At 40.3% G+C, this 21,322-nt stretch overlaps 1 protein-coding gene across 1 annotated transcript in view; it reads left to right on the top strand.

Moving 5' to 3' along the window:
* Window positions 1-1,743: 1,743 nt before the first annotated feature.
* Window positions 1,744-21,322, top strand: part of ak5 (adenylate kinase 5) — a 104,159-nt gene continuing 84,580 nt past the window's right edge. The window contains exons 1-5 of the mRNA XM_049599252.1: window positions 1,744-2,160; window positions 3,732-3,918; window positions 5,998-6,165; window positions 9,053-9,225; window positions 17,146-17,259. Of these exons, the coding sequence (XP_049455209.1) occupies window positions 2,101-2,160; window positions 3,732-3,918; window positions 5,998-6,165; window positions 9,053-9,225; window positions 17,146-17,259 (702 nt within the window). The 5' untranslated portion in view covers window positions 1,744-2,100. The remainder of the gene's footprint in view (window positions 2,161-3,731; window positions 3,919-5,997; window positions 6,166-9,052; window positions 9,226-17,145; window positions 17,260-21,322) is intronic.

Consider the following 21,322-nt stretch of genomic DNA (forward strand, 5'->3'; position numbering starts at 1 on the left):
TTCTTTGAGTGGTTTTGTATTAAGTGGCAATTCTTTTTTAAGTAAGACACTTAAGGGGTTAGAGTACACAGATGACTGCGTGTTTAATTCAGTGAATCATTATTTGGTCATATATGGCAGATGATAACAGCAGATTAGACATCAAGTGATCCTGACAGCTTCATATGCCCTCTCCAGTTCACTGGTAAGGGCCCTAATAATGAGAGGTGACATGTATTTCACAGACAGCACATGTCAAAGTGCATGTCATGTCACTGCTGAAGGAGCCTCTGGGAGCCCTGCAGTGTAAGGTGGGGCTATGAAAAAAACAAAGCCTTCATGCAATTCTCATGTAACATTACAATGCAGCGAACAGAGGGACTGCTGGAAAAGGCAACAACAAAATCAGTCTTGACACAAAGCAGAGTGCCTTTGCAGGTCTGCCATCTGCTTCAATCCTCCAGACGTCTTTTACTTCTGCTGTTTTTTGACCCACAGCATCACTCCCCTTTCTCATCATAGTAATGCCCTTCTCATGCATCACATTAGAAAATGAAAAGGCAAGGGTAGCGCTCCAACAGAACAGTTCTTCTGATATAAATCTAATCATTATTCCATTTTCAATCCATAAATTAACATTTCCCTGTCAGGCTGTTTTGTCCTCGGCAGTGATTCATGATTATGCGTGAAATGTTATTCAGATGTAGTGATCCAGACATTCTAACACACTGATGTCACAGAACTAATCTAAAGTTGCTCTCTGATATAACCAACATGGAGACTTAAAATCAGCTGTCCAGTTGTCAAGAGGATTAGTGGCCTATAATGATCAAATCCTATGGGACAAACCAGTGGCCTATTCCCGTGTTGCCTAAAAAAGGCTTGATCCAGTGGCATTGAACTTCTTAACTGTTTGTTTATATGCATGCCCCAAACTAAAGTTATACATTGTTATGCAACTTAAGTGGAACCTGCAGCCAAACACATACACCCAGCTATATTTAGCTGCACTGAAGGGTTTCATTGTTTTAGTTTGTACCACTCAGTGATGCAGTCTGTCACATATTTTGGAGTGCCATGCTTTTATTAGTTTATTACATTTGTCAAGTACAAAAACCTTAAAGGGGAACTACAAGAATGTTACCAGTAATGATGAACTACTCCCTCCCAAATCCAAAAGCTACTCAAATTTGTGATGTCATAGGATATAAAGTCTGGAGCTGCTCCGTGAAAATGAATTGGGAATGATGTTAGAGATGACAGTGAGAGCACCCAGGGGAATGTTCTGAGTATATGGGCTGGGTATAAAAAGAAAAACATCCCGTGGGTCCACAAAATCAGGCTTGCATTCATCGTCTATCAAGCAACTCCAGACTTTATACTTGATGACATCATGAGTTTGAGACTGACTTCTCTGGTTTCTGGCTTTGGGAGAGAGAAGCTCACGTTCACAAATATGGATTAAACTTCAACAGGCCATATTGAAAGTCTCTATTTAGGTGGTGCTCCCCTTGAATCTCGGAGAAGACATGTATTGTTATACCTACTTCCATCTGCAGTAAGAGTTAGAAGTCTCGTCAGTATAATTACATGGCAATACCTTTTAAAATGCTGTCAAAATGTTGAGGTTGACAATGAATTATTGAACATTGGGGGGGGCAATGTTCCAATTATTTAGGTTGACGCCCACACACCCCTATCTACACCTATGTCTAGGCCTATCATTATCTGACTGTTATTTTAGTTACAGAAACACCAAGTTTCCAGGCTGACTGTATGAAAAACGCCGAGCAGAGGCGGCGCGTGCGTTATTTGGCACAGCGCGCAACCTCTGTGCCAGCGTCAAGGCACACACGGTGCGTGCTACTGGAAGCGGAGCGCTGTAGGAGGGAAGGACGAACGAGCCGCGCATCCGCATCACCGAGGAGGAGGAGGGTGTCGCGGTGGCATCGCCTGCAGGAATCCAGTTGTAAAGTCCACACACGAGGCAACAATGCGCTGAGGGGAAACTGTTTGGAGCTCGGTTGTTAACCCAGAGAGAATACCTTACAGCACTGAGACATCTGAAGACCTAAAACACGCTTCGGACAAGTTGTGATTTCAGAGGAAATCCGACTGGAGATGAATACCAACGATGCCAAGGAGTATCTCGCACGGCGGGAGATACCTCAACTATTTGAGGTGAGAGCTGGTGTGAGCTTTGTGAGGATGAGATGAGACGTGCAGGTTTGACCGTGTCATTTTTAAAGAAACATTCATGTTGCTCATCGATGTCAGAGTGACGGGGAAGATCTCTTTGCGATGTGTACATCTTGTTACTGTTGATGAAGGTGCGAATACGCGCCTCTCTGAGACCATACTTCTTGATTAAAATAGTGGTTTAAATCAGAAACCCTGCTGATTTTACAAAGTGCTTCCTCAAACTGTTTGTATGGTAATGTGTAATCACATTAGTCAAACTGTATTAAAGCTCCTCTGCAAAATTTAAATGGATTCATAATTCTGATGATGAAGATGTTGAAGATGTTCTCAGTCAGAGACTTTATACTTTTAACATGAAAAATGAAAATGAAGACTGTAACATCAAAAGAAAACATTCAATTATCTCAATTATTGCAGCAACTAAAGCAATATTGGCCATATATTCATTAGGTGCAGATTTCTGGGGGACGCAGGGGACACCAATATTTAGAATATGTTCATTAGTCTCCGCCAATGAAAGCATGAAATTAGCAGAGGACTCCTATTTTGCCAACTGCACCATAAATAGAAAATGAAATGTGTGATGCTCAAAATGTTTTGGCAGAGGATCACCAAACCCTGCGTTTCATATGCGTGTCCCCCAGTGTTGAAACAAAACCAAAGCCTTTGCACATATTGGTGTTAGACAGACACAAAATGACTATAAAGTATGAGAAGGTGCCTAAAATTTAACAATTAATGAAGTCTGTATCTGAATATTAAGTTAAGCTTGTTATAAATAACAAGCTTAACTTGAAATATAATATGAACTATTGTTTATATTCCCAAGGGAAACGTAAATTGGCTCATCCACTTAATTAGACACAATCCTAAGTGCGGTGCAGCTAATGTATGCAAGCAATCACTGCTTGTTTATTTACACCCAGTCCAAATTATACTGAGCAGTGAAGTGACACATCATCATCATCGTCATCGTCCTAACTGCACTGTAATTTTTACGGCTTCACACATGAAAGTGCAGTCATTATCCATCAACCAAATAAGCACATCACATTGTTTTCAGTCGGGAGAAGCTTTGTGTTTTCATGCTGCTGCTGGAGTTGGAGTTGTTGTTGTTGGAGAGGAGGGTGGAGATGAAGGAGGAAGTCCCAGGGGAAGGTATTGTTTTAAAACATTCAGGGTCGTTGAGGACAAATGTCACACAAACATACACTTGACTCATGTTTTTTGGCGTGGACTTCATTCTCACATTAATCACAGAAGCTGGCGTTCCTCCTCAACCATAACAGCCCGGCAAATAAACGCAGACCCCCGATGACCTGAGTCCTATTTCATGGGCTTCTGACAAGATGAGATGGTTTGTTCTACCCGGTGGAGCCAAGCTAGGGCAACCATATCTGCGCTTCAAAACTTCACCTCATTAAAACGTGGGCTGCTCATCACCACCACAGCACATCATAAGAAAGATGAAGTGATGCCAGAGGAAGCATCTCCTCCCTCTTATTCTCCCTTTGTGCCTCATCATGTCCACCTCCACTGTTTGTCTCCAGAGCCTGCTGACAGGTCTGATGTACTACCGGCCTGACGACCCCATCGACTACTTGGAGGGCTGTCTAAAGAAAGCCAGGGAGCTCGGAGGACCAGACAAGGTGCGGTGGGATACCTTTGTGGGCCAGGAGAAGAAGTCCCTTCCTCCTCTTAATGGCGGCCAGTCACGCAGGTCCCTCTTCAGAAATGGTGAGCAGTGAATGCTGATAGTACAGTACAACAAAGCACATCAGAGCCGAAACAATAAGTTAATCGACAGATAATAAATCAGCAACAATTTTAAGTTATATTTGAGGAGAAAATGCCAAACTTTGCTGGTTCCAGCCTCTTAAATGTGAGGATTTCCTGCTTTAGTTTGTTCTATATGATAGAAAATGCCATTTCTTTAGGTTTAGACGTTTAAAGACATCACATCAGGCTCTTAAAAACGTATAACTTATGACTAATTTATAATATTTTAAGACTAAATAATTCACTGAGATTAATCAATGGTGAAAATAATTGTAATTCTATGTCTTGGATTCTCAGCTTTAGTCCAGTACGTTGTTTTTTGGGAGGCAAATATTCTTTTGGCTTCTCCCTAAGGATGCTGGGAGCAGAACATCTTCCTCTCCTACACAATCACAACTGGCTCACTGTTTGAACAGCGAGTGTTGACATTTGTACTGTACCCTCATGAGCCCCATTGTAGATACATTGTTAAAACGTTTGTGCCGCTCTCAGAAACCCTAGCAGTGGAGGATTTTTAGGTCGTATTGAGATAGGAGGCTTTCCTTTCTGCAGCAACAGTGTGAAGCGCAGCTGTGTACATCGATACTCTCAGATGGATGTAGTTTACAAAAAGTGCCAGAAGCGTTTGTTCAGACACCAGAGCACCCACAAACAAACCACCATCTATCACCTCCTAAACCTGTCAGACCTATCATGTTCAAAAACAGACTCCAAAGTACAGAGCGCAGCCTTAAAAATGCCAGTGCTGCCTTCACTGACCTGTGGTAGCCTGGTACAGTGCAGTAAAAGAAAGATGAACATGTAGTTAATCATTCACATGAATGAAAATACAAGAAAAGGCTCTCTACTCATCAGTTATAGATTCCAGCTGTGGGTTTGAGCATGTCTAACCAATGTAGGAAGATGCAAATGTATTTTGCATGCTACGGCTGTCATATGCTAATTACATTTTCTGTGTGCATTGTATTACTAGCTATTTTAAATTCAAACATATATGTCTTTGTTTGATGAAGCATGGCAGCAATGTCCACAGGATCTACCATGAGAATAACGTAGAATAGAGTCATGTGTGTGAGCAGCTTACAGGCCAATCACTCACTCCACAGAACAATGCAAGCATGAGCAGATATTTTTTTCTAAAAGAGAAATCTTCACTGTTAAAAAGTATTGAGGGCAGACTGCTCTGAGTAATTCAGATTCATCTCACTCCTCTTAATATGTTGGTAAAGATGCCTGAAAGCTTTGCCAGCTGCAGTGCTGAGCTGCTGGGAACTTCAGTCTAATCAGAGAGAGAGATTTTCCTGTCCCGCAATTCCCCTCTTGGCTGAAAGCTGAAGCTCCAATCTGCTGTGTTTCGTGACGTCTGCGAAAGGGGAAGGCTGCTCTCGCCTCCTAAGTTATTCCTGTCTCGGTCTGATTGACTGATCAGGGTGTTAAAAATGTTTAAAGGGCAAAAGTAAGCCTGGAGATTCCTGCAACCTTCTGTGTGTTTTGCTAAGTTGTTTGCATAAAACAGCATCTCTGTTCCATTTAGTTTGAGCAAAACCTCTACGGTATATGTATTGTCACTGCATGATCAATACCATTCTCATCCCTATAATGCCGTGTAAAGAGACAATATTGGTTCTGTATGTAAATTATAGCAGCTTTTCTCTCCTGGAACAGCATGCAATAATGATTTCTGTCTTTGTTAAATGTGTTACAATCAGTGCTTTCATCAGCAGAGACAGCTGTATAATTACTAAACTGGATGAAGCATTGAATTCATCACACTAAGACGGTTTCATCTCAGATCCACTGTCTGACTGTTAAAGGACGCATGACTTTTTTTGGGGGTTCTGAAATGGGATTAGCAGCTTATGAAATAATGTGACATCTGCACCTTTGAAGTGACTGACAGTAAGTGATGATGATAATTAAGATGTTTTAATAGTGAGCTTCAGGCTCTGGAATAAAATAGTTTTTTACTAATACACCACAAAAAAAGCAGACGAATCAATTCTCATCTCTACCTTTGTGTGTGCGTGTGTGTTACAGTGTTGCCCGACAGTCCCAATTTCCCCTACAGACGTTATGACCGCCTTCCTCCCATCAGCCAGTTTTCCATCGAGAGCGACTCAGACCTGTCGGAGACGGCGGAGCTCATAGAGGAGTACGAGGTGTTTGATCCATCCAGACCACGACCCAAAGTCATCCTCGTCATTGGTAAAGGACCAGCACACGAGAAACACAAACATTCAAACTATAAATATCTGGTCATCTGCTTACATAACACAAGAATGAGGAAAGTTTGGGGCAAAAATGCATCCTCATCTGCTGCTGTAGATCTGGATTCCTGCTGAGTCATGTTTTCCATTAAATAAGACGAGGCAGTAAAGATCCTTTTATGTGTAAACATAGAAAGACGCTGTGTGTCTATTTACTGCCTCTGATCAGAGCTTTATGCATTTATATAAAAAGCGCAACAAAAATACAAAGTTTATATTTGCCTCGCTGATGATCTAAAAATAAATGGCCTGGCAGGGAATCAAAGAGTCGGGGAGTGTGTGTGTGTGTGTGTGTGTGTGTGTGTGTGTGTGTGTGTGTGTGTGTGTGTGTGTGTGTGTGTGTATACTTGCAGTGTGTTTTTCCTGGTATTTTGAAAGTAGCCCCGCCTCTCTCTGTTGGTATCAGCGGGGAGATCTTGTTGCATGTCACTCACTGTGTTAGGCACTCACGCACTCCTAATCTGATTTCCTTGATGGGCCTGCATTAACCCGTCAAATACTTTCATTAATCATATGAACTAAGCATGGCAGCTGTATATAAGATGAGAGTAATGACACTGGTCAAGCTGGGCTGAATAAGTGCCGCTATTTATAAACCCTCTTGAAAATAGTTTATCTAAGGTTTTTAAAAAAGCAAGAAAAGGACTTGGATATCGGTTAAAAGCTCCTAAAAACCCCTCTGACAGCCCATCTGCTTCAGCATGTTTTGATTTTTTGTGTCTACCTGGGATGTTCACTCTGTCTGTCTGCACTGTGGATGATAGTTATTTGTCCTCACAGCACAAAGCCAGTTTCTATCTCGTCTTTGTGAGCACATTGTGCCCCATTTTAAAGGGAAAAACAGGATGGCAGCAGCTGTCATCTCGTTGGTGGATCGTGGCAAATGTTTTGCCTGACAGGTTTGCAGAGAGAGAGAGACAGACTGACGAACGCTCATGTGGTTAGGAGGAGGAGGAGGAGGAGGAGGGTGGGTCGAACATTACAAAATACTCAGATGTGAGATAAAGTGCTCATTTGCTGAATACATATTATAGTTTCCCTCTGATCCTCCTACTCCTTCCTTGTATTGCAAAACTTTCACTTTATTGGCTCTTTTCTGCATGAGGAGGATATTTTGTTAAATCTATGAGACTTTTTGTTCATAAGACATAATGATCATAGACAAAACGTTAGAAACATAAATAATGGCTGCATTGTGTATGGTTCATAATTCTCAGTGGGAAATTGTTAAAGGGACAGTTCACCACTAAATTAAAACTACATATTTTTGGTCTTACCTGTAGTGCTACTTATCAGTCTAGATTATTTTGGTGCAAGTTGCCGATTGTTGGAGATATCACCTGTAACAATGTCTGCCTTCTCTCCAGTGTAATGGAACTAGATGGCACTCGGCTTGTGGTGCTCAAAGAGCCAAAAAAATACATTTGAAAAACTCAACAGCAATGTCTCTTTCCAGAAATCATGACCCAGTTACTCAAGATAATCCACAGACCTTGTTGTGAGCAGTTTAATGTAGGAACTATTTTCTTTCTATCAAACTACACCTACTAACAGATATCACTTAGAAGGAAGCATGCATCTACTCATGGATGACAGGCTCGTGCTCATAACAGTGCAAGATGTAAACATTAATGACGTCCTCCTCGGCTGAGCTGTAATGTTTACATGCTCAGTGGTGCTAGGTGAGCTAGTAGTAGATGCACACTTCCTTTTGTGCAGTGGTACAGTCGGTGGGTGTAGTTCCTTACAAAGAATATAGTTCCTACATGAAACTGCTCACAATGATCTGATTTCTGGAAATAGACATTGCTGTTCTTTTCTTACTATGACACGTCAAAATGTCTCTCATTAACCCTAACTGTAAGTACACTGTACCTTTTACACAATTGAGAGCATCACTTGGAATTCAGTTGTGGGACACATTACAGTTACTTCATTGAAACTTGGCTGTCTCTGATTTGTAATGGGTTTTTTTTTTCACTTTTGGGCGGACACTCTTTTCCTCTTCCCTAAAAGAAATCATTTCTGATAGCAACACCATGATAGAATAAATTACCCACACAGCTTTGTTCTCCGACTAATTTCACTTCACTCTGGCTGGGCTTTCAACCAGGAGTCATTTTTGGAGCAGTTGACATTTCTGTGGTAACAGTAGCATTTCTAAAATCCTGGAATGAAATTCAGTAAAAGCAGCATTCAGGGTGTCAGATGGCTTTTACAGGCAATTATTCATGCCTCTCAAAAATTGACAGCTTGTATAGTATGTCCATTTTGCACCATTAAGACGTCATTGCTAATAACTATCTTCCCTTGATTCCAAAATGTGGTTTTGACATATATTTTTTACTTTTTGAGGAATAATGATGTCGTTATGTGTAAAATTCTGTTGCACTGATGTTAAAACAGCAGCTATCGTGATATATATTCATTATGATGTTACCAAACTATCCAGCATCAAGCTAACACATCCTTCTTTCCTTTGAAATATGGAGATCAAAATGAAGAGGATTTGGTAGCAAATGTAGGAGGTTCACACATACCTGTTTGTCTCATCCACCCCCCCCACATGCCCTTCTTCTCCCCCGCAAAACACACACAAGCAATTACACACAGTCACGCAGTCAGACACACTCAGTTGCAAATGTGCAAACACAAGCAGAGCCATGCACGCACACACACAGTCTCACATAGGCCGGATTTCTCTCACTAATACACACGTGCGCCTACGCTAACACACCCACACGCATAATGTTTCACAATCACACAGACACATTTCACACACCAAATCTCTCCCAAAACATCAACAGCTCTCCTTCTGTGCCTAGGTGGCCCTGGCAGCGGCAAAGGAACACAGAGCCTGAAGATTGCCGAGCGCTACGGCTTCCAGTATGTGTCCGTGGGCGAGCTGTTGAGGAAGAAGATGATCCACAACGCCACAAGCAACAGAAAGTGGAGCCTGATTGCTAAAATCATCACCAATGGAGAGCTGGCACCACAGGTAGCACAGAAACAGGGAGGGAGAGGGGTGTGTGTGTGTGTGTGTGTGTGTGAGAAACAGGGAGAATATGAGAGGAAGTGTGTCCAGTCACTCGCAGGTCATTATCACAGCGAGGATGTAAGAAGGGACTAATTAGCAGCATCCATATCACAAGCGGGCTGCAGAGAGGGATGCTTATCCATCTTATTAGCATCCTTGTTTGCAAGATAATGACTCTGCTTGGGAAGAAAATGGGCACAGACCCCCTGTGGTTGTTTGCGCATTCATTCATTGAAACACTATGGAAAACGCACGTGACACTTCAATATGTGTATGAAATCAAGAATACAATGTTGATTGAAATACAAATTGCACATCAAGCTCAGAGGGAGGACTACACCATAACATAAAAGGTGTTTTTTCATGGTTAAACCCATTAAACACAAATCACTTATGCTATGGATGGCTGCTAAACACTTTCTATGAAAACCTCATTGAGATGTAAAGCATCCTGTAGACTTGGACACCCAGACAGGTTAATTACCTTCATGTATTTATTGATCAATGAAAGGTTTTCAGCACATTGTGATGCAGTTGGAATCAGGATGCTCAGTCACTGGTAATTAAAGGGGACCTATTATGCTCATTTTCAGGTTCATACTTCTACTCTGAGTTTCTACTAGAACATGTTTACATGCTTTAATGTTCAAAAAATACTTCATTTTCCTAATACTGTCTGTGCTGGGACACCTGTATTCACCCTCTGTCTGAGACGATCAATTTTAGTGTCAGTCTCTTTAAATCCCCCCTCCTAAGAAAGCCCAGTCTACTCTGGTCAGTGTTTCTGGGTTTTTCATATGTTGGACTCACTGCACCATCATTGCACTCTGGGAAATGACAGACAATAGCGGCACTTCTTATTGAGAAAAATCACCAATTAAAGCTTCTAAGCACAAGCATAAAGAATATGATCCAAAATTGGGGAGCAGTTAACAACATCAGCATCCAAGATTACATGTTTTGCTGATGTTAGCATGTAGCTACATGTAGCAGTGTATGTAATGTATGCACTTGCAGTAGCGTGCCTGGTGTAGGTGACCATATAAAGAAATCTTCACAATCTGATGTCAGTTTGTTGCCAAAATAGAAGAAAAACATAGGAAACTTAGGAAAATTCAGAACGGTCTGAAGCCTGAGCTCATACAACCTGTCATTAGAGTCGATTGATGCAGACCACTTCAAGATACAACCACCGCAGCACGCTTCTGTCAGACAAAACAAATAAAGAGTTATAACTCATCTATTATGCGTTATGATAACCCACAGATCAATTATTTTCCAACAAAAATGTTTCTTAAACAGTCATACACTCCCAATGGTCCACACAATTTAAATCCAGTGAAAATATTTAGTCCAAACGCATTATTAAATCCAAAAATATCCACAAGCGGCTGTTGCATCGTTTCAAATGTTCATATTTCTCTGCTTACTGTATGCAATATCTCCCATTTGCATGTAAATATGCTGATTCATTGCTATCAAAATGGTTGCTGAGCTCTGACCTTTTTATTGACGCCTCACTTGAGCCAATAGGAGCTTCCACAGCCAGTATAGGCTTCAATAACCAACAAGGGCATGTGTTGAAAGGAAGGGCCTGCCTCACTTCATGGCACAACAGAGCCAGTCATAAGTCAGTGATGGTCCTAAAGTCAATGGAGTTATTAAATCGTTCTTGACATTATAGACTGGTACAAATGTATATAAATGATAAACAAATGGTCCCTCTGTTGTGTTCAGAGAAAACAGTCTTTCCTATTGATTTAGGTTTTCTACAAATGGGCATTGGATGAGGACAACTAACCACCTGTTAGCACGTGACCATTTTTCAGTACTGACGTCATAGTGTAGATAGATCATCATCATCATAGATTATCACACCTTATCAAGGTTAATTTGCTGAAGAAGGCTGCCTCAAAAAGTACTGGAAAAACCACAGATATACTTTTAAGATCAAGAATGAATCTCCATGCCCATAATGCAAGACAGTGTGTGTACTTGAGACCAAACTTCAAACTAGGTTTTATTATACAAGAAAATTAATTGAATATTTTTATGACATCTGTGTTGGCTTATCATTTATCTTTCAAGTTTAATTCTGGGACAGTAAGTTGATTATGAATGCAGCCTATTTGGTTGTGAGGAAGGAAATAATAGGGAGAACACACTTTATCTATACAGCACTTTTCAGAACAAAGTTAAAAATTGTCACAAAGTACAACAGACGAAAATGTGACAACACAAGGAGAATGAGGTTCAATCTACAAAGACCCCCTGAAGTCTATAAAAATCTGCTTTACTGGTGAAGATTTAATGGAAGTCATGTGGAAATTTCAACAGGGAGGTTGTTCCAGAGTTTTGCCAGCCCTTGTGGTTTTAAGAGTAGGGCAGGGGTGAGGGGAGACTTGTTGCAGGATCTGGGCACAAAAGCTCATAAATATATGCTGCTGCAAGTCCTTGTAAGCCTCTGCTGGCTTCAGTCCTTAGTTTTAAACACACTATGTCATGCATAGCCCACTACAGACTCATGGGTAAAGTATGTGTCTGAGCTTATTTAATGCTACTTTGGTTGGAGGTTTGGTTATCAGAACAAACATGAGAATAGAAGCACTTATTTGGGATTTGTCTTATATAAGAAATAGGCTGAAGCAATTTAAGTGATTCTGGTTGTCTGGATTCATTTTGATGAACATTATAAAAACACCTGAGACGAGGGTCTTTACTGTCAACCTGGGCACCATGATGCATTGTTGATGCAGCGAGGTACAAGGCTCTAACACGGACACCGCGGACCCCCGGCTGCTTCGTGACTGACAGCTCTTAGCTCACGTCCTCTCGTGAATTATCTTCAATAACTGCGCCCACCTCATCATTTATCATCCCATCCTCACATTTCTGGCACGACGGCGCATCTCCCATCTGGCCATTCACCAGATGTCAGTCCAGGAACCAGCATGTTAAACAGCAAAGTAGGCCGAGCTGCAGACATATTAGATATGATAAAGTGACGGGTGTGTCTGTAAGGCATTTCATTTCCTGCCATGATGAGTTTAGCAAAGTGGAGAGGAGAATTTGGTTTCTTCATGATGGGAGGCAAAATACTGTAAATAACTATTACTCAGCAGCTTTAAACAGGGGCCCTGATGACAATGTTGATTGTGTAAATATATATGATGTGTTGAGTGACATATTACTGATTCTAAGCTTGTCATATTCTCCCCTTTTATACCATATGATCCAAATAGCTTTATCAATCAACAATTAGAAGAGCTGCAGAGCTTAGTGTTGGATAACTAATATATTTTCTCCGCTTCAACAACAGAAATCAGAAAATGCTGTAATTTTGCTAATTACTGAGTCTAACTGAAGATTCATGTAAGAAATCTGAGTTTTCACTTTGAGAGTTATGTTTTTAAAAGCAAATTAAAGGAATAGTTTGACATTTTTTGGAAGTTTGATACTACTCTTACATCTGTTAAAGTCGAGATGAAACGAAAAATGCCTTTTTAACCCTTTTCGAATTTTTTTAAATCAAAGTCTTCCCAATGTTATAGCCCACCTGCCCATCCTGTTTGACTCTGTAATATGTCATCAAACTGAAGCTAGATACCCTCAAAATGCTGTTTCATCTGGACTTTAAATATGAAGCTACAGCTGACAGACTGTTAGCAGCTAAACATAAAGACTAGAAACTGGTGAAACAGTCACCCTGGCTTGAAATAATCCAACACATAGCTTCCCATAAAAGCACAACTTGCCTTTTTACATGTCCATTTTTTGATGGATTTAACAAACAAGTTATAATGTGTTTATTGGTGAGGTGTTTTATAGGTGCAAGTGGATATTTTGTCTTTGGACAGAGCCAGGCTAGCTGTTCCCCCCTGTTTCCAGTCTATCTGCTGAGCCAAACTAATTATCTGCTGGCATTATATTTAGCACACAAACATAAGAGCGGTGTCGATCCTCTCATTTAATTCTCAGGCAAAAAAGCAAGTAAACATATTCCCAAAAATGTTAAACTATTCCTTTTAAATGCATAGTTTTATAACTTAGACATTTCTCTCTGTAGGTAGGCTGAAAAAAACATCATTCATGGGTTTATTCTTGTAGTTTTGAGCACTGTATCTGTGCTCAGCTGTGGTTCAAAATCCAGCAAACACGCAGAACCACTTCACTGACTCTCAGCCAACAGCCACATCAACTTCAAGTTCTCGCTGTTTGTCTGTAACTCACTGCAAGGTCATATGACTCAGTATTTATCAGAACCTCTGTTCCCTCAGAAATCCCACAGGTCTCTGCATAAGAGGATCTTGGATGTTTGACAGTCTGGTCTAAAATTAAAGACTAATAGCACTTGTGCTTTTATATCCCCAGACCATGGAAAAATCTTCATGTTAAGATGGTTCAGCAGAATCCGGTGCCCTTTAAAGACAACTAAAGACTAGCTTAAACTGTGTGGGCCTTCAAAGTGAATAAAATGTTGAATTTTAGCAGATGCTGACCATTTTTTGTCTATTTATTGTGTCTTTTTTTCCCCTTAAAGGAAAGCACAGTGTTACAAAAGCTGTGTGCCAATGCCATACGACAGACTAACATGTACATATACACAGGCTACTATGGTATGGTCTACATACTGATTGCTGCAGTTGCAGTTAGTGTAGATGTAGAAATATTTTACCATCGCTACAGTAAAAGCACCAGTGGATGTCAGTCAGACTTAGATTTTGGAAAAACACTATTAATTAAACTTCACAAAGAGAAAGCAAATAGTTTTTCCAAAGATTTATTACTTATTATTTTGTTTTGCGTTTGTCTCACTACCACAGGTAATTAGTTACATTTTCTGAAGTTGTTAGTAGCTTCATTATTAGCTCCATTATTGACAGCTCCTCCTTGATCCTAGAAACAGCAGCTGATGAAACAGTCAGGGTCCACTTACTGAGTTTTGACCCCGACACTTGGTGTTTTCAGCCAATGGAGCCCAGTTGTCATATTGTTATTCTGAACACTTCTAAAACTCGTTTGTACTATCTTGAAAACTTTTTATCCCCTTTTTTTGGTTTGTTTTTTTACTTACAAAGTCTTTTTGGGTTGTCACCATCATTTGCAATTAGTGTCATTTTTTCTGTCATGTTATGTTTAGTGGTTGCAAGCCTCAAAGCCTGTTTACAACCAGTATGCAGTATGGAACTGGGACACAGCTAACACGTTTTATGTTCCAAAGAACATCAAACCAAAAAAGTTTGACTGTTTTTCAAACTTTTTTTTCATAGTAGACCTTATGCACGAATTAGAGCTCTTTAAAGCAAAGGAGGCATCTCAGCTGCATTTTTCAGTTGCCTGGCTCACACTCATCTGACAGAACAGATACACCTTAATATTTATCAGCTGTCAGCACAACTTGCATTTTTATAGTGGTAGAAGTATTCAGATGTTTTACTGAGTTTAACGTAATAGCACCGCTCTGTGGAAATACTTTAAAGTCATACACTCAAGATTTCACTTAAAGCTACAGTAGGTAACTGTTTTAGTAAATATGACAAGAAGTTTTTCTAACTGTCACTACATCCTGACAGTACATGTACATAAAGTGAAACAAAGCATGTTCCTCTGCGTCCTCATAGTGCTCCTAATGGCACTTTTAAGAATCAAGAAAATAAGCAAAAGGACCCAAGGAGTCTCCAATTTAGCTGTCAATCATGTCAATCACTGCTTGTGAACTATGGTCGAACCTTCAAACTCTGCAGTGCTGATCAAATATGAATCAGAATTCTGATACTGCACTGACTATTTCTTGGCTCAGATGTTTTCAGAAACACATTTTAGTGTACTGTTCATTCATCTTCTAACCGCTTCATCCTCTTGAGGGTCGCGCGGGGGGGCTGGAGCCTATCCCAGCTGACATCGGGCGAGAGGCAGGGTACACCCTGGACAGGTCTCCAGACTATCGCAGGGCTGACACATAGAGACAAACAACCATTCACACTCACATTCACACCTATGGACAATTTAGAGTTACCAGTTAACCTAGTCCCCAATCTGCATGTCTTTGGACTGTGGGAGGAAGCCGGAGTGCCCGGAGAGAACCCACGCTGACACGGGGAGAACATGCAAACTCCGCACAGAAGGGATTTTAGTGTACTGTTTAGCTGTTAAATGAGAAAGTTTGCTTCGGGCGGTTGGTGGGGTTTAGTTTTCAACATGGCAGCCAGGTCACTAACAAGTGAAGCACTTTGTGCTGCATTTTTAATGTATGAAAAGTGCTATACAAATAAAGTTTGATTTGATTTGATCCTCATTTTACAGCTCAGCAGTATACACTAAAATATGTTTCTGAAAACATGTGAGATGAGAAATAGGCAATGCAGAATGAGAATGCAGTGAAGAAAAAAAGCACAATATTTCCCTCTAAAATGTAGTGAAGTTGAGTAAATGTAATTTGTTACTTTCTACCACCACGCTACACAAGCATAAATGCACAATGCTTCAAGTCTATTTCCATCTGTTCTCTGCTGATGCTGAGGTACTGCTTCAGTTGTGTCCTCATGTGTCCCTATTTGCTATATAGTGCACCACAGTTACATACAGCAGTCTTAACTGAGTGTCTAAGCTCTAGTGTATGAAATTCATACACTGCGTGGTGCCCTAAAAATTCTGTGGTGTTAAAAAAAAAAAAGTAGGTTACCTAAAAGCATGTGGGTGAACCCTCCTTTTTTTTTTTATAAATAATCCCAGTAAGTAATGTGTCACATTTATTAGACTGCACCTGTTTGTGATGGTGCAAAATAACAATAATTCATGAGGGTCAAAAAATAGTTCATTGTATCGAATGTTTATAGGAAGAAGTCAGTAAGTGAACATGGCAGTATTTTGGGCAGCAGTTTTAGGATGGTTTTCTCCAGCTGCTGTATGTTTGCTGGTACAGTGCTGTAAATAGATCGTCTCTTTGAGAGTCAGAGATTATTGTCTGATGCCTGGCACTACTGTGAGAGCACAGACATGGAGCCGTGCAGCAGATCGGAGGGCTTTTCTTGGAGTAGCTTTTCTCATTTTATTGTACACAAATACATTAATCTGTTCAATGGAATCTAGATTAGGTTTAATCTCTGTGTAGTCTGTCAGGCCACTGCCGTTATTCTGTGGGTGGAGGGAAATTAAACGTCTGTGTTACTCAGCGTCGGGCCATGGATGTTATTTTTAGAGCTGAGAGTTGTTCATGTATCTCTGCCATATCGTATGATGCATTCAGCTCGGGGAAATGAAATACATTAGAACATGTTGACCTCCTTCAGCCGTGAGGAAGTAATTGATGCTAGGGGATGCTGGCATTCTGTGGCCTGTGGCACAATCACAACAGTTGTTCTGCTGGATTCAGATGTATTAAAGTACAGTTGGATAAAGTGATTAATTATATTGTGGAATTCTCCAATGTGCTGTCATAGTTTTCCGTTCACCTTCTTTAAGACTCTAAATTAGCTCCTCATTATTAATTTTCAGGGGGTTTTAACTAATCTGCAACCTTGATGAATCTGGGAATTGCAACAACATTAACGGCACTAATCTCCTCCTTCATGCTCCTGCTGGAAAAGCTAATTATAATTACAACCATAAACATTTTTGCTTTATAAATTTGTTGTTGAAATGTCCCACGACACCAGTCGCTCACTCAGAGAACTGCCCACATTGTTTAGCATTTAAAAAGTAACAAAGTGAAGTGAAACAGGAGTTCAGGAAACCAGGAGCTCAAGCATCAGGCTAATTGTTGAGTTACTTGTATTGAACAAAAATCCAATTAACCCCCTGCTAATAGAGTAATTGTATCGTTTATTGCCCTTATGACATTTGCACATAATTATGAAACCTGTTGTTGCCACTGTTCTCCAGGAGACAACAATAACCGAGATCAAGCAGAAGATTATGAAGATCCCAGAGGCAGATGGTATCGTCATAGATGGGTTTCCTCGAGATGTCGGACAGGCCTTGTCCTTTGAAGACCAGGTGAGTGTCTATCAGATTTATTCAAATGCAGATTCCCTCTTTAAGCACTTTGTCCAAGTATTTTGATATTTCATTCTGTCAGAATCTTAAGTAGACATTGTTTTATCTGCACACTAAAGCTTCCACAACTGGTACTGTACGTGATAACAGCTGTAATGCGAAAATTTGGTGCAGGAATATGGACAATCCATGTGCAAAATTTTCGGATGACAACAAATTATTGAGCTGTCGTATTCCATTTTAACCCAGTGAGTTTCCTCCGAAATAGCAAGTCCACTCCACATAGAAAAACCTATACAATACAGATACAAGAGGCTAACTATAACACAATACATCAACTAATCGGACCCCAAATTTGACGCTAGCTGTTGTGGCTAGCCCCGTACCGTGACCAACATATAATCTTATCAAGTGTGTATCAGCTACAGTACCATCTTCATCATATCCCAGCTGCTGGGGGATCTCACGTCATGTATTGTCCTTATTTAACTAAACTGATAAGACATTTCCCCATTTTTGCAGCAAGCTAGCTCAGAATTGGAGGTATGACATCAGTTGGAACAAAGGATGTCATTGGTCAGACATATATTTCTGCCGACCAAACCTGAGTCTGAATATTTTTACTGCGCAAATGTTCCACAGGGGTGTACAAGCATTTATAACTCATTTTTAATTTCTGTACAAAACACCTATGAATGCGTCATTTTGACCCAATTCATTGTTCAAAAGAGCAGCTGATTTTCATATTTAGTGCAGATTATGTGGGACAACATGAGAGCTCCTTCAAAGCAGACCCCACGGCCATCATTCTGTGCTTAGTTCAGAACTGTTTTTCAAGACTTAACCTTAGATAATCACTTTCACTCTGAAGAGAAACAGCTTCAGGAACAGAAAACCTAAGGCTAAGGAAGGACGGACTTACAAAAAATGCTTAATTGTTCTCTAATTTTAACTATTCATTATTTCCCTATTCAATGCACTGCAGATGTTTCAACCTGTAACAAACTGGTAAATATTATGTCTTTCTTTTGGCATCCAGACAAGTTTCAGAGTCCAACACACACAATGAGCTATTCATTCACCTGCTACAAGCCAAATATGTAAACGAGTTGGTCACACACCACACGCTGCTGCTGTTATCCCTCAGGGTTTATCTCCAACAGCGTGAGATGTAAGGGCAACAACGTCGTTTGCTCTGTGGTTTGAGTCACACCGCCAGGGTTTGATGTATTTGACATCAGATGCTGCACAACGTCTCAGGGTCACTGTCAGAGCATTTAGACTCTTTGGCAAGATGTAAACATTAAAACATTTTATACGTTTTATATGTGGATCAAAGTGTATCCAAATGAGCAATTAAATTAATTATAATAATATGTGTGCATCTACTTGGCACGGCAGTCAGTCGAACGGTAATTTGAATTATCTTTGTGTAGGGAAATATGAACTGTGATGACACAGATAATGCTATTGTGCCTACTGCTTCTCAAAGAGGTCATATTTGTGGAAACAGCGTCTAAGCTTCAGGCCTCTGGGTGGGCGTCTCCCAAGGCAGCCAGTGACTTACATTTGACAGCCAGCGTTGTTTGGAGACACACTTTTTTGTCATGTGAAAGTAGCCCTATAGCCTACAAACGTTGACATTTCTGTCCTTTTTTCAACAAACCCTCATAGCATTGGTTATGTACCGCTGGCAATTGAAGCTTTCTGTCCCTTTACAACATTCAAAAGATGGTGAGGACCCATCATGCTGTTCAGTTTGTATTCCACATGAAAGTGCAAGCTGGATGCTAACGTTAGCACCGATTCTCACTTGGCGGTACTTTTCATTCATGGTATTTCAACACATGCTGAGTCATCAGCAGGTCCTGCAGCTCTGAGTTGTACCACTGTATAGAAGTGAGGTGGTGTACTGTAGCTAGCATTAGCATTCCTCCTCAGGTCCAGGTTGTGGTGACAGCAAAAATCGATGTCAGTATGAAACAACCTCGAGATAATGAAGCCCATTTTCTCCAGATAACGAAATTAACTCAAGATAATGGAGAAGATAATGGCATCGGAAAAAAATGGAAGTATGACCAATCTCCATTTCTGTATATTTCATTGCAAAGATTAGATTAAATTAAACACCTAGAACATCCTCAAGGACCTTTGGGGCATCCTGGATATAATGAGGAAGTGTAATTTCATTAATATCATATTTACCTGAACTTACTATAAAAGGAAAACGTTTCACTTTTGGAGTTACACTACTGTACAGTTTTGAATCAGCAACATAAATTTCCCAATATAGATCCCTGAAGTAACATTTCAGCATTTCAGGCTGCAGAGGGTCCATTAGGATGTGAAAGAAGCCTTATTATCAAAGATATTGACTGGTGGAGTTTGGCTGATGTTCTATTTTCTCATTAAGAGAGAGACTATATGGTGTTATAGACTAGATATTATATTTGCATCTACAACATGAGCTATAAACCAGTCAGTGTGACTGTATGATCTCGTCTACAGTGTAATATTTATGTCAGCACTAACCCTGAGCCCGTGCTGTTTGTACTCACAATGCCTCAGGTCAACATGTCTCAGCTGCTGCTGTTCAGCTATTCAACAGTGAAACAACAGTTTTCCATTTCGCTGCCCAGTCAAAGCTCAGTGTTCCTGAAATGAACAGGTAGACAAGTGTCACACTGAGCAAGGACTCTGCCCTTTGACTGGCAGGTGCACAGTCTTTGTGTCGTCAAGCATCAGTCCCACTAAAGGCTTAAAATACCTTGCAGCTGTCGCTCTGTTTTGACCTGTTTCCTGAGGATCAATAAAGCATTACTGCCAGTTTTGTGAGACAAGAAAGGAGAATTCATTTTCCATGAAGAGGCACTACAGTGTAAATCAGCAATGTAGGAACAATGAATGTGTTATCGATGTTACTCTGACGACACAGATGCTACGATACAGTATATATTCTACAGCAGTGTTTCTGTGCTGGAGCCCCCTAATGGAAATGTATCCTTTACAGCTGAGTGGCCAAGTGTGTGACACAATGGTCGATTGCTTTTAGAAGGATTGATCCTCTTCATCGCATTTAAAGCCACTTATCATTTATCAACTTTTAAATGAGCACTAAATGACTTTTAGAGTGGTTAGGGAATGGGCTGAGGTCTATCTGGGTCAGTGTGAGTAAAGCGTGACTGTATAATCTGGTCATTTTAGCTGCATTACAGGGAACAACCAAGAAGGACATCAGAGTCTCAAGTCCCATTTGGACAGGATTTATATTCCAGGGGGAGCTGAATATTTTCTCTGCTCCAGAGTACTGGAGTCATTGTTCCAGATGGTATTTCAGATGTGATCTAATTCACAAGGTAAATCAGCAGTTATTATAAAAGGTATATTATTTAGTTAAATGTCATATTATTGATTAGTGACTTTGTCTTCATAGTCCAGTCTCTCCAAGATTGCACCGACTTTCTGTGTAATTACCGGTGCCCAAAATGACCAAAGTAATACTAACATTTGTCATTAAATTTTCAAAAATGTGTTGTTTTGTGTTTTTGATTTGTTGCTGCAATATTAAAGTAAGATGTGAAAAATTATATCTGTTTTGAAAAATCATTGATAATACTTTTCATTAAGAGTAAAATGAATTAAGAAATTTAGGCAGGACCTATTTCTGTCTGCTAGCATGGCTTGCTAGCGCGGATGTTAAAGTTACATGTTTTGAGTTTTCTTTGCTAAATTTATTTAGTCTGTAGCTCCCTACCTCACTGTGTAGCACTGCCCACAAGATCCATGAATCAAATGCATAGTTTTAAACATTAGATTAGTTCAGTTTAGGTCTTACGTTGGTGAAGATTCTCAGTCATTCAGGTCATGGTAATCCTGGTAACCATTAGAACTAAAGAAGCCTCTTGAATGAGAGGTGAAACGTTGTCCAGTTGCCAATGATATAGCACTTAGGATTTAGTTTTGGTTACTTTAGAGGGCTACTGTGTAAGATGTAAGGGGATTTTGTGGAATATCGCAGTGAGGATTGCAGAGATTGCAACCAGCTGAAACATCTCCTGATTAG

Source organism: Epinephelus fuscoguttatus, linkage group LG15 (assembly GCF_011397635.1).
Source record: "Epinephelus fuscoguttatus linkage group LG15, E.fuscoguttatus.final_Chr_v1".
Classification (NCBI taxonomy): domain Eukaryota; kingdom Metazoa; phylum Chordata; class Actinopteri; order Perciformes; family Serranidae; genus Epinephelus; species Epinephelus fuscoguttatus.